The sequence below is a fragment of the Oryza sativa genome, chromosome 5 (assembly GCF_034140825.1).
Source record: "Oryza sativa Japonica Group chromosome 5, ASM3414082v1".
Lineage (NCBI taxonomy): Eukaryota > Viridiplantae > Streptophyta > Magnoliopsida > Poales > Poaceae > Oryza > Oryza sativa.
Window position 1 is genome coordinate 18,827,947 of NC_089039.1, and position 16,176 is coordinate 18,844,122.

Consider the following 16,176-nt stretch of genomic DNA (forward strand, 5'->3'; position numbering starts at 1 on the left):
TGAAATACTTTCCGAGTATATGAATGTCTACTTTACATTATATTCATGTTATATTAAATATACTGCTAGCTTATCTGGGAGATGCTTTGATGCGGGTATAATGTTTGCTTATGCAATTACTCTATGTCATGACGATGATATTAGAGTAGTATCTGGTAGTTTAGACGTGGTGTCTAGATTATGGGATATCATTATTTGGGGTTATATGCTACGGATGAGAGGTGAGCCGCTGATGGTGACAACTCAGTATGGGTATTCCTCCGCGCGTGTATATAGTCCTAAGTTAATTTCCTGGGGAGGGTACTCCTCCGTATTTATCCCCGGTTGTATAGTCATGACGGGCTGTCGTAAGGAACACGGCAGTCAGGGGTGGCTTCTCGAAGTACCAGGAGGGCATCGAATACAGGGTATTAACTAGTATTTTAGATACGTAGAATGTATATATACTTAGAAGTATAGGAATAGATTTTCTTTCTTTTTTCTTTCCACTTAGCTTAGATAATTTAGTATGAGAATGAGTAACTTAATTGCTTATGTGTCACTCTATCCTTGGATTATCTTAACTCCTGCTTAGACTTTGATTATCACAAGTAACATATAAATTATTAGTCAAGTTATCTCTACATGATCTTTCCACGGGATAAAATAAATGCGATACCCTTGGAATACTCTCGGGTGAAATGCTACAATGATATATCCATGTGCTTGCGGATGAACTCTGCAACTATAATATATCAGAAGTATTTCTGCGCCATTGCTGGGAATTATATTTCTAGTAATATCGTTAAGAAATACCAACACCAGCCAAAAATCATTGGCCAACCGTGGGCCCCACACGCATTCCTCCTCCCATCTCCTTCGGCTCTTCTCTGCATCGGCCCGGTGTCAATGACGAGACGAAGGAGAGAGGCACCGGAGCTGCCTCCCTCCATCCGCATACCCCCATCGCCGCCGTCCTTTGCGTCGTCGTCACCAGCCGCAACCGCCGCCGTCGTCTGTGCCATCTCTAGTCGCGATCGTCGCCGTTGTCCGCATCATCGATAGCCGCCGGATTCAATGTGCCACCGACTGCTCCTCCCTCTCCAGTGCGTCCGCCTCGCTTGCCTGTGCCCCGCCTGCGCATACGACGGCGGCCGCTCTGCCCTCCCCTCCCTTTTCCCGCCAGAGCTCCTTCTCCTCCTTAGGATTATACTTTTGTTTTTGTCTAAAGATATTCAGCAGTAAAACCAAGGGATCATACCCCAACATTAAACTCGAAACAAATTATATAAATGGATTTGCTATACAACTGTAGATAGTTTTATTTTCTTAATAGGAATTTTAATTTGGGCCATTGTGTTCGCTTAAAGATTCATGCAATGGGAACAGAGAAAACACATGATATGGTTGCACGCGTGAAACAAAGAATTAGAAAACAGGGGCCTCATCTTTTCGCTTATGTTTATATTTATCAACCAAAATTTGAATTTTTAACCTTAAATTTAAAGTTGATTTTGAGGTTTTTTTATCAAAGTTTATTTCTAAGTCGTTGCTTTTAGATCGCTAAGAATACATATATAATAATTTTATTCATAAATTACTTTTCGTTTACAAATATGCTGTTAGGCTTATTCCACGAATAAGCGAAGCGATGAGGCTGCTAGGAATTTTATAAGATGTTGCACACAGGAACTGAAGAATACATGTATTATAGAGTAAATAGTAATCTCATTTGGTTTTTAGACTAAATCCTATCCATTTTATCATATGTGGGTGTCCATTATTACCATATGCCCACCCACTCACAAGGATCATTGAACCATAACACCATCAATGTTCCTTGTTCTTTATGCAAAGGATTTCTTATAAAGAGGTTGGATTTGATTCTTTTTTCCTATGAAAAGCTGAAAACATGGGTGAGTGAATAGCATTCCCATGAAATTCAAGAGGGCCAAATCCTTCAAACCAAATGTATACACAGTAGCTAATCCTAAGGAATCCAAATCCTCTATTTTCCCATATTTCTCATCCATTCGAAAGAAACCAATACGAGTTAAGAAAAAGGAAAGCCTCTATTTGAAAGAAATTAACCCCCTACTCCCTCTGTCCCACAGAAATTCAACGTAGTATTTGATGGTGACGTATCATAGTCTCTGTTTAGATTTCTAGTACTATGATATGTCAATATTCAGTACAAAGTTGGCTTTTTATGGGACAGGGGTACAAGCTAAGAAAAAGAAAACAAAAGATAGGCAGCTCACCATCCTGTGTCCTGCCAGCCACTGGCCGCTGGGCCCCACCCGAGATCTGATTCACTACCGCCGCCGGATCAAGCCACCCTCTCACTCTTTCTCACGCTTCACTCTCCTTCCTCCCACCATCCCGATCTCCGGCGATGTCGCTCCACCAGCGGCCGCACCAGAAGCCGCCGGCGACCGACTCCCTCCCCGCCTCCGCCGCCGCCGCCGCCGCCGCGCCTTCTCGCCCGCTCCCACTCCTCACCCTCCCTTACCTCTTCTCCCTCCTCGCGCTCCTCCTCCTCCTCGCCCTCCTCTTCCCCTGGGGCCCTCCCAGCCACTCCTCTGCCCCCGCCTCGCCGTGGCGGGGGTACACGCTCCAGGAGGCCGCCGCCTTCGCCGCTCGCGCGGGAAACGGCACCATCGTCCTCGCCGCCGTCTCCGGGCCCTACCTCCCCTTCCTCTCCAACTGGCTCATCACCGTCCGCCGCGCCGGCCGCGCCGACCAGGTGCTCGTCGTCGCCGAGGACTATGACACGCTCGAGCGGATCAATGCGGCGTGGCCGGGACACGCCGTCCTCGTGCCCCCCGCGCCCGACGCCCAGGTCGCCCACAAGTTCGGATCCCAGGTGAGAGGACTGGTTTCCGGGGGGTGCGCGCCCCCCAGATGCTCGATGAAATGCCAGCGCGAGTGACTCTTGCCTTTCTGCTTGTGATTGTGCAGGGGTTCTTTAACTTCACCTCGCGGCGGCCGCGGCACTTGCTGCAGATTCTTGAGCTAGGGTACAGTGTCATGTACAACGATGTCGACATGGTGTGGCTCGCCGACCCATTCCCGTATATCGTCGGGGATCATGACGTGTACTTCATGGATGATATGACTCCTGTACGTGCAATTGTTGTGTTTGTCATTGGAACTGCCTAGAGGAGAACTTATTGGGGTTGAGTTTGTGGATGCAGGTGAAGCCATTGGATCATTCACATGAGCTGCCACCACCTGGTAAGAAGGGGCGGACTTACATCTGCAGCTGCATGATATTCCTGCGGCCAACGGAAGGGGCTAAGCTGCTATTGAGGAAGTGGATTGAGGAGCTCAAGGAGCAGCCCTGGTCAAAGAAGCAGAAAGCAAATGATCAGCCAGCATTCAACTGGGCTTTGAACAAGACTGCAGGACAGGTTTGTTCCACTAGATTTTATTTCTTATAATGCAACATTGCATCCAGACAGGACACAGCTTGCTCAAGTATTTCTTGTGGTTACATGTATTGACTTCATGCTTTGGAGCATTTGGTTGAATTGCATCTGCATATACTAGGATAATTTTGGGAACAATTAGCCAGTTGAACCAACTATTAGTTTGCTTTAGTGCGGACAACAGAGCTAAGTATTATTTTGACATAGTAATTCAAAAGTACGCATAGTAATATTATTTGCAACTGGAAGGTGTGGGGTTGGGTTTTTACTATTGCCTGCATTACATTGTTGTTGGTGCTACTCAGTGCTGGGTTGGTTAGGGTTGATTACTAAACCAGTTGGAGTTGATTTTAGCATGAGTACTGCTTCTATACCAGATTCAGTCAGGGTGGTGACTGGTGTACACTTAATTGATCAATGGATAGGCCTGGTTCAAGTGCAAACTGGCTTGCATTGTTTTTAAGTGGAAGAATGAAGAGACACTAAATCATCATTTTTGTACTAAATAAAAGGCTTGTCAAATCTGTTCTTTAAACCGAACAACAAAATCTCTGCCAATATTGGCCATCAGCACTCAGTTTTTCGAATTTGAAAGTTGAGTACATATTATCTCTGAAGATAATCCCTTTTTTTTCTTAACTATCACGAGGAGTTTCCTGTGGTCAATTTGGGATCAGTGAGCTCTGCTATCTCCTTGTGAGTCCCTTAATCTTTTTAGTACATCTTGTAGTAAAGATAATCCTTTTTCTTAAAATTTATGATCTCCCTGTAACCGGTCGAACATGCTGCCCATTCTAGCTTCTAGATATCTCTATTACTCTAAAAGGGGAGTTTCATTCCTCTGCTCACCCATCCCATTGCGAGACCGTTCACGCCATCTCCTCTCCGAAAAAGCAAACAAACAAACAAAAAAGTTCCACCCAAAAACCTGTGAAAGACCAACCCATCGATAAAAACCGGATAGAAAAAAGTAAACCATCCAAAAAACCGAACCACTGTATGGGGGTTGAACTGTGAGCACATCCTTCCCCTAGATCCTGTTGTAACGCATGTGCATGTTACTAGTTGTATTTAATATCCCTTCTACTTTGCTTTTTGTTCTATATTTTGGTAGTATCTTGTCAATTTTACATTTTATTCTGCTTTGTTGTAATACAGTATGTTCCTGGATCTTTGCCCCCAAACAGTCTTTGGAAACTATTAATGTAAGATATACATGCAGGTAGATGTGTATCTGCTGCCTCAGTCTGCATTTCCAACTGGAGGTTTATATTTTAAGAATAAAACATGGGTAAAGGAAACAAAGGGCAAGCATGTCATCATACACAATAACTATATCACAGGATTTGAGAAGAAGATAAAACGGTTTCGTGATCATGGGCTATGGCTTGTCGATGAACATAGTGATGAGTCACCACTTGGTAGAATATGAGCAAGCTGGCAAAGCTACACCACATCTGTCCTTGCAACAGCATCAAACTTTTGCAGCTGGTGTTTAACTGGTTGGGATTGCGGAACCGTGGGATTGATTTGCCATCCGCCACACAAAAATACAGCAACTGGATATGTGCAGTAGTTTTTAATTGTACATCAAGCCCCTTTCAGAGCGACCTGTTGTCATGATGATTATTTTTATTTCATTATCTTTTACGAATACGGCAGCAGTAAGATCTTAGGGTGAGAATGTAGCTATTTAAGGGAATGTGGCCACAAATATTAGCGAGTCAAGTAGTAACTCATTGGTCTATATGTATAGCATGGTAATTTTGTTAACCTGTAGGCATTTTTTTTGACACTGGATTGTGTTTAATATTATTCTTTTTACCTCCTTTCATAAAGAACTCTAACTGTCATGTGTGATGGCCTGCTGGGTGTCCACAAAACTGTGCTAATGATGACTTGTAAGTTGTAATTCCGTATATAATTATTTAACATGCTCAGGTAATCCCTTGCTTTTCTTTACCATCGCAATGCAACACATGAGATGAGTAGACCTTTCTTAGTATGCATTAAATATGGCATGCCTCTCTGAAACATACAGGACACACAGGACTATGATGAAGTGGCACAAGATAAGATGGCTACATATAAGAGGGATCAGGATTCACGGCTGTATCATGTGAATTTTGGAGCATAAAGCTTCAGTTCGAGGCTTTGGGCCTTGTGACCTTCTCGTCTCTCCATGTCTATTATTTTTCTTCACACAAACCTGCGGAGCTTGATGCGTCAGGATCGAATCGCCTGTTTTGGCTCATTCCATTCCAGCCAAAACGCTTGCGATTGGAGTAAGAATCCAAGAACCAGTGTGGCTGCTGCCATTGGACCCTTTCCTTCTCTGGTGCCTCCCAACTTTGCTTCCAGCAGCGGTAATGCCGTTGCCTTTGCCACACACAACGAACACCGGCGCGCACACATGTATATATGCTTCTGCCCATGCTCGGATCTGCACAGAAAACACCATATTTCTTCCTTGTGATCACGAGCTAACCTTGCATCTCTCATTGTCTTTGGCAAGGATCGATGGGCCAGGCTGCTGCCAAGGCGAAGCAAGGTACTATGAACACAAAGATCCATTTATTTATTTATTTTATTTTTTGCATGGAAAGATCCATATAATTGCTTAGGATTATTAATTTCCTACTGTTATTTTGTCAACCGATAGGTAGATTTAACAGTTTGGTGTATAATTTTGATTTAACAGTTTGGTGTATAATTTTGCTTAGTGATTTGCATGTGTATGTAAGAATTCAGATGATAGGTGTATAGGAGGATTGATCCTTAATTTTTTGTTGATAGGTGGCGATCAGGCAGAGAACAAGACTGGCAAGGACGAGAAGGTTGCGAAACCTAAGGATGCCAAGGATCTCACCGACTTCATGGAAAAAAACTACGACTCGATCAAGGACGTGACAAGCTTCGAAGATTTCTACCATGCCTTCTACGAGCTCATCGAGTAAGTTTTGATCTGATCCAGTCTTGGCCAAGCTCAGAGTCCAGCTTAATTTCTCATTTTCAGTTTTGCTACACATGGTTGGTTAGGTAGTCTAGTTGAACCATTGGAGGAATGATGGAATTCTCACTTCATGCCTAAGCATTTTTGTTAATTCTAAAAACTGGAACAAGAAAAGTTAGAACAGTAGGATCGTATTCATTTTTTTAAAAGATAAAAGAGCAGGATTATATTCATAGAAGACAATGGCGCCATATTAAGCAGTAGGATATGATATAAAACATCGATACATGCAATGACATTGTTACCTAACCATTTGTTTCTGTTACTTTGCCTTCCTCTTCAGAAAATTCTGTGAGGAACGTGGGCAATTGCAGTACAGGATACCGGAAAAAGCGGAACTTCAGAAGCAGTACGAGGTTAGAGACAACTCTGACTTGTTTAATTTGCTTACTTCAGTGTACAACTCTTCGACAGAAGCTTCACCTTTCCTCCGAGAATTGTTGCAAATGGTTTAGACACCATAATTGAAGGCATTGGCAGCCAAAACTTAAGTATGCCATGGGTTGTAAGCATGCCATTCTTTGGTAGTCCTCAGCCTCAGCCCCATATATATGTTAGTATACACTTAATTTCTTATCAAATTTTAATTCATTTATGGACAATAAATTGTTGTCCATGCTTTTGTATGGCATTCTACGCTTTTTTGATAAAGTGAGGTGTGGTGAAGTTAGCCACCAACTAAACATGTCCTAACTGTATACATGTATTCATAATATGCCGTTCAATCAATATATTGCATAAGTTATTTCTAGGGGTTATCTATTTGTCAAATGCCTGTTTTTTTTCTTATCTACCGATAGGAGAATATATTTCTTTAGACAGAAACTTTCTTCAAAATCTTTCAAATATATTTACAGTATAATTAAAATATAATTACATTGTAACTTATATATAATTATTTGTATGTAACTAGCATCTAAATTTCAAAAAACATGTAGTAGTGCAGTGGTAGTGCACGGATTTTTGGAATCTAGCATGAACCTTAAGGCAAATCAAACAGCCTATTAAATTCGACAGATTTTTTTGAAAAAAGAACCGTCTATCGATTACTTTTTTATAACTAGATCACTAATTTACAACTTACATGCCGATTTTTCTTTACTCAGGTGAAAAAAATCAGCTTGCTACTCCCTCCGTTCATATTATGAGTCGTTCGACTTTTTCCTTAGTCAAAATTCTTTAAGTTTGATATAATTTGTAAATATAGTAACATTTTTAATATAAAACAAATATATTATCAAAATATATTCAATGTTAAATTTAATCAAACTAATTTAGTGTTGTAGATGTTGTTATTTTTTTTCTATAAACTCGATCAAACAAAAATAAATTTACTAAGAAAAAAAATCAAACAACTTATAATATGAAACGGATAAAGTATATTATATTATTTCTTCAACAAGATTAATAAAGGAGCTCATGTAATTTAACTAAGTTTGGTGGTAGCGCAGAGGGTGAACAAGAGCCCCCAGAAGGGGCAGAACCTGAGCAGGAAGCAGTTCATGGAGCTGGCCGGGCAGGTGATCAAGGTGAACAGCTTCACCTTCGGCAAGGCCACCATGGACGTGCTGGTCGTCCTCTTCGGCGCCCCCGTCTGCGCCCTCCTCGCCAAGAGGGTCGTCCCGGGCCTCAAGTCCTTCTCCGACGACGTCGTCATCCCCGTCGCCACCTCCGGCGCCGTCGTCTACCTCGCCAAGACCAACAAGCTGTGATCGAGGTGAATCGATCGTTCCAGAATCATATCCAGACTATGGCTAACAAATTATCGCGAGAATAAAGGTGAGGGAGAAAAAACGTACGTGGTGTCATGTCGTATAAAGTTTGCGTTGTGGCCTTGGTTAAATTTCGCCCAAATTGTAAAGATTATTTGAGAGTGGATTTTTATATTCACTCTCTTTTATATGTCTTCACTGTTCACACCTGTGAAATCTAGGAGAAATCTGTATAATAATATTCGTAAAATCTGATATGTGCACATGCACGAATCCTAGTTCGTCCCCAAATGCTATTTCTCCATTCTCTCATTAAGCCACATCACCCTAATTATTTCTAGCAATTGAATGATATATCTATGGCTTAAATTTTCTCTTCTTTCTTCTCTCATAACACCAAGTAATCTCAATCATTTTAATTTAGGCTTCAAAATTTATAAGAATCAATTTGTTTTAGTTTTAATATTTATATCTCATCTTATTTATATACATATTTTGCAACTTAATTTCCCGCAGCAGCGCGGCGGGGTATTCATCTAGTTAGTATTACGGTGCGACACCTCTAAATACCATCCAATCAAAGCAATCCGTACTTCTATAATGTTTCCAAAACCCTTTGCACACTTTTTTAAAAAGATTTTACCTCTGCGCTTTGGATATAAATCCTTCTTACTTATTAGTCTATTTTTAATCTTTAAGAACTTATATATATCAAACCGTATATTATTTTAAAGATTTGGTTTAGTTATTGAATTTCACTCAAAATATGACAGAACAAGTCCAATATTAAATATATTAAAATATTGAAAAATAATTTACTTAATTAGTAGAAGTAAGTTCTAGTAACCTTGTTTTCAGATAGAAGTAGTTTTGATTCTATATTGAAGTAACTCTCTATTCAAGTGTTTGATAGAAGTAATTTGATTTTCGATATAAGTAATTTGGTTCAGATAGAACTAACTTTGGCTCCAGATATAAGTAACCTTATTTTTAGATAAAAGTAATTTACATGGTTCGATACAGTATCAAAAAAGTTAGAAAGGAGAAAATGTCATAAGTACCGGTGAAATTACATCTCAGAAAAGGTTTCACAGAAAGTTACTTTAAAAAGTTTATTTCCTGGAATTACTTCCATAAATATGGAAGTTACTCCCCATAACTTCTGAGTAACTTACGAAATATTTTGGCTTTTAAATTAAGGCACACTATAAATCAATGTTCTGCCTTATCCTTCCGTTCACTAATTCAGATGTAAGGAAAATAGTATCTAGTTATGCGAAAAAGGTGAAAAAAGCAATTCAATAAATTCTAGAAGTAACTTGCACACCGGAAGAATGTAACATACATATACCAGGGAAGTAATTTTAATAAAACTTAACTGCTTGTCCCCTATAAAAGAGAGAAAATGTTATGTTTAAAAAGGGATGCTTATTTGACCCGTTTTAAACTCTAACTACCAATTTGACCATATATACCTTTTGTACTTTACTTATTTGACCCTCCTTTTCAAAAACGAACCTCCCGTCTGACCCTGTTTCCACTCATCCGTTAAGGTTTGATTTTTTTTTTAAAAAAAAAAGAAATGTGATTAATATTTGTAATGCCCAAAGTACCCTCAGAAACCCTATCCACACACCCCCCCTCTTTCTCTCTCTTGTGAGTTGCAGGCTTGCGGCGCCGACCGGTGCCAGAGGAAAGAAGCGGCGACGCCGGCGCAGGCGCGCAGAAGGAGGGAGTAGGAGGCGGCAGCAGCGACCGCCGCGTGGAGGGAAGAGGAGGCGCCGCCGGCGCGCGGAGAAAGGAAGGCGGAGGGCTCGGCGATGGAGTTGTGATGGCTGGATCCAGTGAGAAAGGGGCGACGACGGCTCGGCGGCGACGAGAAGTGTAGGCGGTGCTCCATAGCTACGGGCCGGCGCTGGCTCACCTTCTCGCCGCTCGCCACCTTCTCCCTATGAGTGGAGCTGTGGAGGAGAGAAGAAGAGAGAAGAGAGAAGAGAGAAGAGAGGAGGAGAGGAGAAGAGAGAACTGACGGGTGGGTCCCACATGTAATAGGGTCGAATAAGTAAGGGCAGAAGAGATATTTTATGCTTCAGTTAACACCGTTAGATGCCATTAACAGAATAGGGTCATATTGTATGTTCAATTTTAAAAAGAAGGGTCAAATAAGCAAAGTTGATAAAATGTGGTCAAATTGGTAGTTAGTTTTGAAAAGAGGGTCAAATGAACAATTTCCCCGTTTAAAAATTAGAAGCAACTACATGCATGGATGTACAAAATAAAAATTGTGCACATAGGTGGGAAAAAAACATAATAAGACATAAATTGCATAAAAAAGCAGGAAACCAATACTTGTAACGTGGTATAAAAAATTACTTCTAAACCATGTAAAGTTACTTACCAATGGCATATAAAAAGCAACTCCAACAACCTATCCATCTTATTCTTCAAGTCAAAATTTAGCAAACCTGACCAGGCTTGTCATCCAACATGCCAATCAACTTACACTCTAAGGTCATGTTGGGCTCATGTTATAGAACCCTATGTCTTCTCATTTTGTTCATGATTTCTTCCTCTTTTTCTACTTTTTAATAAATTTTTAATGGTGATACTCTCGTGAAAGTGGAGGTGGAAGAGAAGACAGTGGTGTCCGCGGGCAATTGTGCTGTCCGCCGCAGAAGGCAAGAGAAGAGAGTAACGAAAGAATAGGGGTGTCAATTCCTTGTTGGGGCGGGTCCCCACCTCTACGGGGCCAGGGCAAGGGCAAAATTTGCACCCGTAGGTCCATGGGGGCGGTGAAGGGTTTCAATTCTCACCTGTGTTCTTTCCCGGGTGATTGTGAGTGAGTTTGTTTCGTTTTCCGCGCGCACGCTTCCCGAACTACTAAACGGTGTATTTTTTGTAAAAATTTTCTATAGGAAAGTTGCTTTCAAAAATCATATTAATCTATTTTAAAGTTTAAAATAGTTAATACTTAATTAATCATACGCTAATGGCTCACCTCGTTTTGCGTATCTTCCCAATCTTCTCTATCTCCTTCTCCTTCAACATAGCCTTAAGTTCACTTTGACTCCCTGAAAAATGGACCAAATCTATTTCATGACCCTCATTTGCATACCAGATATGTTAACCCCTTAACTCTTAAAGCCGGTGCAAATTAACTCCTAGTGTAGTATTGATAGTAGTATTTGCTGACATGGCGTCCACGTGGCATCCTAGTCATCAAAGATAAATAAAAATTTAAAGTGGGACCCACTTGTCATACTCCTTCTTCCTCTACCCTTCTCTGTTTCTACCCTCATGTTTCACGACGGCAGAGGGGGTACACGGCGCGGCGGGCGAAACCGCGACTGGGAGCGTGCTCCCATCTCCCCCGACGCATTCCGTCGCACTATCGCCATCTCCGCCGCCAGAATCGTCCCATCCGCCACCGTGCTTGGCTTGCTCCCTGCCCACCGCGGCGAATCGTCCTGCCAGTCACCGCCGCACCCTCGCTGTCGGAATCGTCCCGTCCGCCGTTGCCCGTTGCGCGCCCCCTGTTGCCCGCCGCGCCGTGCACCCCCTCTGCCGCCGTGAAACATGGGGTAAAGCGTGTGGGGGTAGAGGAGGAAGAAGTATGATAGTTGGGTCCCACTTTAATTTATATTTTTCTTTGATGACTAGGATGTCACGTGGATGCCATGTCAGCAAATACCACTATCAATACTGCCCTAGAAGTCATGTTGCACCGGTTTTAAGAGTTAAGGGGTCAACATATCTGATATTGCGATTGAGGGTCATGAATTAGATTCGGTCCATTTTTAGGGGGTCATAGCGAACTTATTCCAAACACATAGTATACATTGATAGCCCATTCTAAAACAAGCCCACCAAAAGCCCAAGAAAAACCTTAGTACTCCCAACCTTATCCCAAAATCATCTTTGTTTTTCTCTTGCAGGCAGGACACGCGCTGCCGCCGCTTCAACTCCGTATCCTCTCGCGAGCTAGCGTTAGGTAGGGAGCCAAGCTAGCTGCTCCATTCTTTCCTCTACTCTCTGCTCCTGTCTTGCACAGCCGCGAGCCCCTGAAACCGGGAGGATAGAGCAGTGCTCATCGATGGATGAACGGTTAAGATGGAATCAACCGGGGGCCATCGCAGGTTGATCCGGATCCCTCCGCGGCTCCGCCGAATATCCGCCGCGCTGCTGCCTGCTGCCTGCTGTTGCTGCTATCCATCCTCTCCTCTCCACCTCGCTTCCGCTCGTTCGTTCCTCTTCCCCCTCACCCACCTGGTCGCCACCCCCCAACCCCACCGGCGTCCGAGCCCGCTCCGCTCCGGCCTCCTCCTGCGAGGTATTCTTCTCTCCTCCTCCGGCCTACTACGCGCTAGTGAACAGTGAGCAGGCGTAGAGTAGAATGGATAGCTGGTTTTCGCTTGCTTGGATCGTTCCGAGCGTTCCCTTCTTCTCTGTTTACTGCGTGGCGGAGGAGTACTGTGTAAGCAGTAGTAGTTCGTTCCCCTCAGAGAAAAAGAAGAAGAGGATTTTCAGCTCAATCCTGCTTTATTAGCTATTCGTGTTTTTCGTTTTTTTGGTTTGGACGAAAGCCATGCGCCCGGATTTACTGTAAGCGAAACAATCTGGATTAGCTATCGCCGTTCTTGCACCTGCTTTATTTGTCATTTTGTGCTTACCTTGTAATTTGTAATGAAATTTATGTGCTGTAACCTCTAAATAATTATGCTGGCCTTTTTTCACTGAACTTGAATTTGTATGGGTTATCTCTGCAGGCCATCGATATAGCTAACCGTAGTGGAAGATAAAGGACATGAAAATGGCACATATGGTAACTAACTGTAGTTTCAGCCCTTCGCCTGCAGTTAAGACGTACTCGAAATCTCCTGGTTATTGCTGCAATGTGACCCAATTCCAGAGCTCAAAATGTTCCAATCTAGTGCTCAAATCATGTACTGCGACAAGACCGAACAGGCCATTTGTCGCTCGTGCTAGCGCTGCTGTACAAGGACAGACACAAACACCCCTTACTGGAAGTCAGCAAGCATCTGGGCACTCATCCTCTAAACCCAAAAAGGTCATGGTTATCGGCGGAGATGGCTACTGCGGCTGGGCAACCGCACTTCATCTCTCCAATAAAGGATACGAGGTTGCCATTGTTGACAATCTTGTGCGGCGCCTTTTTGATCACCAACTTGGCCTGGATTCCCTCACACCCATAGCCTCCATCCAGAATCGCATCCGTCGGTGGAAGGCTCTAACCGGAAAGACGATTCAGCTCTATGTTGGTGATATATGTGACTTTGATTTCCTTTCAGAAGCCTTCAAGTCTTTCGAGCCGGATTCTGCTGTCCACTTTGGTGAGCAGAGATCAGCGCCATATTCTATGATTGATCGTTCCCGTGCGGTATTCACTCAGCATAACAATGTTATCGGAACTCTTAATGTATTATTTGCCATTAAGGAGTTCAGTGAAGAATGCCATCTGGTCAAACTAGGAACCATGGGTGAGTATGGAACTCCAAATATTGACATTGAAGAAGGGTTCATCACTATTACCCACAATGGAAGAACTGATACCTTGCCTTACCCAAAGCAAGCGAGCTCCTTCTACCATCTAAGCAAAGTGCATGACTCGCACAATATAGCATTTACATGCAAGGCTTGGGGTATAAGGGCCACGGATCTTAACCAAGGTGTTGTATATGGAGTGAGAACAGATGAAACTGCAATGCATGAAGAACTATCCAACAGGTTTGATTATGATGGCGTCTTTGGGACAGCACTGAATAGGTTCTGTGTTCAGGCTGCTGTAGGTCATCCACTTACAGTTTATGGAAAAGGTGGTCAGGTATGTCTTTATTCTCTGGCTCATAGTGCCATCTAAACTGTCATTTGTTTTTTTCTTCCCTCTATGCTCTTTTTTCTATCATAAGGCAGGTTTGCAGCATTACTAACTGTGGTTCATGATATACTTCCAGTTGCTGTCATTGTTGTATTCCCCCCAAAAAATAAATGGTTAAAATTGTCAGTATGCATCATATAATCTTGTACGTTAACATACCAGTTAACTTCTGTTACCATGGAACCTCAGGATGTGAGACGTTATTGTCACTATTTCATAAATTTGTCTGACACAAAACATGGTTGTGAACAATGCAGGCTGTAGCTTATGGCAGCAAGTACTGAAATTTAACATACTACAGAAAGTAAATTTCGTTCTTATGTCAATTGTTCCTTTGCCGATAGTTTAGATATTTTATGAGTCCCTAAAATCTTTCCATTTTTCTTCAGACCATTGCAAAGTGCTACTCAGTTCATCACAAAACAAACGGTTGTCTAGGACATAGAAATGAAACAATCTTATGAACTGCTGAACACTGGTCTATGACGTTTTGGAATTTCTATCTTGATAATTACCACATCAGATAAATTTTCAGTTCAGTAGCATATATGTACTGACCAAGATTCTTCCTCCCTGCTCCGCAGACCCGTGGATATCTGGACATCAGGGATACAGTGCAATGCGTAGAGCTCGCAATCGCCAACCCAGCCAAACCAGGTGAGTTCAGGGTCTTCAACCAGTTCACCGAGCAGTTCTCGGTCAACGAGCTGGCAAAGCTGGTTACGGCCGCCGGTGCAAAGCTTGGGCTGGAGGTGCAGACCAAGTCGGTGCCCAACCCGCGGGTGGAAGCGGAGGAACACTACTACAACGCCAAGCACACCAAGCTCATGGAGCTCGGCCTGGAGCCCCACCTGCTGTCGGACTCGCTCCTCGACTCGCTGCTCAACTTCGCCGTCCAGTACAAGGACAGGGTCGACACGGCGCAGATCATGCCCAGCGTGTCGTGGAAGAAGATGGGGGCGAAGCCGAAGACGGTGTCCGTCTAAGAGGAGGCTGGTTTTGCCATGGCGGGGTATAATGTCAACCGTGACATTGACATTATAAATTTGGTGTGTAGTAATGCAATAATTATGTGCGTTTAGTATAATGCACGTTGTAGTGGGTGTGGTTACGGTGTTAGATTTCTTTTTTGTTCTTCCTCACGAATAGATGCTGCAATCTGATCGAAGGGGATTCCTTCTGTATTTCTGTTGTAAACTTTTATCCAGCTCTTGATCAGCAAATGGGTATCCAGGATGCAGGGGGGTATTTGAGCCTTTTTTTTTTTTTGAGTGTTTCCGAACTGAAGATGGTGTAATAATACCATACATACCACTAATTTCTTTTATTGTTAATTGAACTTATAAAATAGTAATATCGCGAAAACATTTTCCAACTGACAGTTCTACCATAGGAATAAAGCGGTGGTAGAAATTCACATCTGATTGGATACTGTAAATGTGGTACTTCCGTAAAGGTGGTACTGTTTTCGATTCTAACGATAATTTGATTTTTTCAAATTTCAATGAACGTCGCAGATGTCGTCCCTAAATTGTTGAATTGATAAATATAGAGAATTCATGACCGACCGAGAACGTATATAGGAATAAGTCCACTTGTTGACCCTCATCTTTTGAGTTTAAATTTTGTCCCTAAACCATCATATCGAAAAAATTGACCCCCCCTCCTCAACTTGCATATCTGGATTAAATTAGGTCTCAGTAGTATGGTGGTTGGTTTCACTGACGTCGCATCCTAGTTAGCAAGAACCAAAAAAAACTTATGAGACCTACGTGTAAGTGGCCACCTCGCTTTTTTCCTCTACTTCCCCTCTCCTATTCAGCGAAAAGAAAATAGGATGCCATATCACTCGTGTTAGTGAAACCAATCATCCATACTGTCATAAGATCTAATTTAATCTGGTTTTACAAGTTGAGAGGTCAAGATTTTAGGTCAAGATTTTTGGTATTGTGGTTTAGAAATACGATTTATTAAACTCAACAGTAAGATGAGAGACATCATGTGGACTTATTCCACCTAGGAAGATATGATATTGTTTCTTGGGCCTCTTATCTAGGCCAGGTGGAGGTGTGGTCTTTACGAGGTCTCCTGGGCTTACGGCTCCATGCAACGCGACACCTGGTGCTGGTGGGGCCATAGCTCGAT

The 16,176-nt window shown here is 42.6% G+C and overlaps 3 protein-coding genes across 5 annotated transcripts; all 3 read left to right on the forward strand.

Moving 5' to 3' along the window:
- Nucleotides 1-2,323: 2,323 nt before the first annotated feature.
- On the forward strand, nt 2,324-5,251 carry LOC4338659 (UDP-D-xylose:L-fucose alpha-1,3-D-xylosyltransferase MGP4). Of its 2 annotated transcripts, none has more exons than XM_066311086.1 (4): nt 2,324-2,845; nt 2,941-3,102; nt 3,177-3,392; nt 4,633-5,251. In XM_066311086.1, the coding sequence occupies exons 1-4, from the start codon at nt 2,375-2,377 to the stop codon at nt 4,840-4,842; spliced, it is 1,059 nt and encodes a 352-aa protein (XP_066167183.1). In that variant the 5' UTR covers nt 2,324-2,374; the 3' UTR covers nt 4,843-5,251. The 2 variants fall into 2 exon arrangements, with proteins under 2 accessions (XP_066167183.1, XP_066167184.1); XM_066311087.1 differs by having other exon boundaries at nt 4,637-5,251.
- A 120-nt stretch (nt 5,252-5,371) lies between these two features.
- LOC112936017 (uncharacterized) lies at nt 5,372-8,426 on the forward strand. 2 transcript variants are annotated; one of them, XM_015784259.3, is made up of 5 exons: nt 5,372-5,825; nt 5,926-5,961; nt 6,207-6,363; nt 6,707-6,779; nt 7,875-8,426. In XM_015784259.3, exons 2-5 carry the CDS (start codon nt 5,931-5,933, stop codon nt 8,133-8,135), a joined length of 522 nt encoding a protein of 173 aa, XP_015639745.1. In that variant the 5' UTR covers nt 5,372-5,825; nt 5,926-5,930; the 3' UTR covers nt 8,136-8,426. The 2 variants fall into 2 exon arrangements, with proteins under 2 accessions (XP_015639745.1, XP_025881187.1); XM_026025402.2 differs by having other exon boundaries at nt 5,537-5,961.
- Nucleotides 8,427-12,136: 3,710 nt separating this feature from the next.
- On the forward strand, nt 12,137-15,287 carry LOC4338660 (UDP-sulfoquinovose synthase, chloroplastic). Its single transcript, XM_015784260.3, has 3 exons — nt 12,137-12,465; nt 12,902-13,977; nt 14,616-15,287. Exons 2-3 carry the CDS (start codon nt 12,940-12,942, stop codon nt 15,015-15,017), a joined length of 1,440 nt encoding a protein of 479 aa, XP_015639746.1. The 5' UTR covers nt 12,137-12,465; nt 12,902-12,939; the 3' UTR covers nt 15,018-15,287.
- The last annotated feature ends 889 nt before the right edge of the window (nt 15,288-16,176 follow it).

Coding starts and splice junctions, on each gene's coding strand:
- LOC4338659 (XM_066311086.1), top strand. CDS start 2,375: ATGTCGCTCCACCAGCGGCCGCACCAGAAGCCGCCGGCGACCGACTCC. Junction 2,846..2,940: donor CCCACAAGTTCGGATCCCAG/GTGAGAGGACTG, acceptor GTGATTGTGCAG/GGGTTCTTTAACTTCACCTC. Junction 3,103..3,176: donor TCATGGATGATATGACTCCT/GTACGTGCAATT, acceptor TTGTGGATGCAG/GTGAAGCCATTGGATCATTC.
- LOC112936017 (XM_015784259.3), top strand. CDS start 5,931: ATGGGCCAGGCTGCTGCCAAGGCGAAGCAAG. Junction 6,364..6,706: donor GCCTTCTACGAGCTCATCGA/GTAAGTTTTGAT, acceptor CTTCCTCTTCAG/AAAATTCTGTGAGGAACGTG. Junction 6,780..7,874: donor AACTTCAGAAGCAGTACGAG/GTTAGAGACAAC, acceptor GTGGTAGCGCAG/AGGGTGAACAAGAGCCCCCA.
- LOC4338660 (XM_015784260.3), top strand. CDS start 12,940: ATGAAAATGGCACATATGGTAACTAACTGTAGTTTCAGCCCTTCGCCT. Junction 13,978..14,615: donor TTTATGGAAAAGGTGGTCAG/GTATGTCTTTAT, acceptor CCTGCTCCGCAG/ACCCGTGGATATCTGGACAT.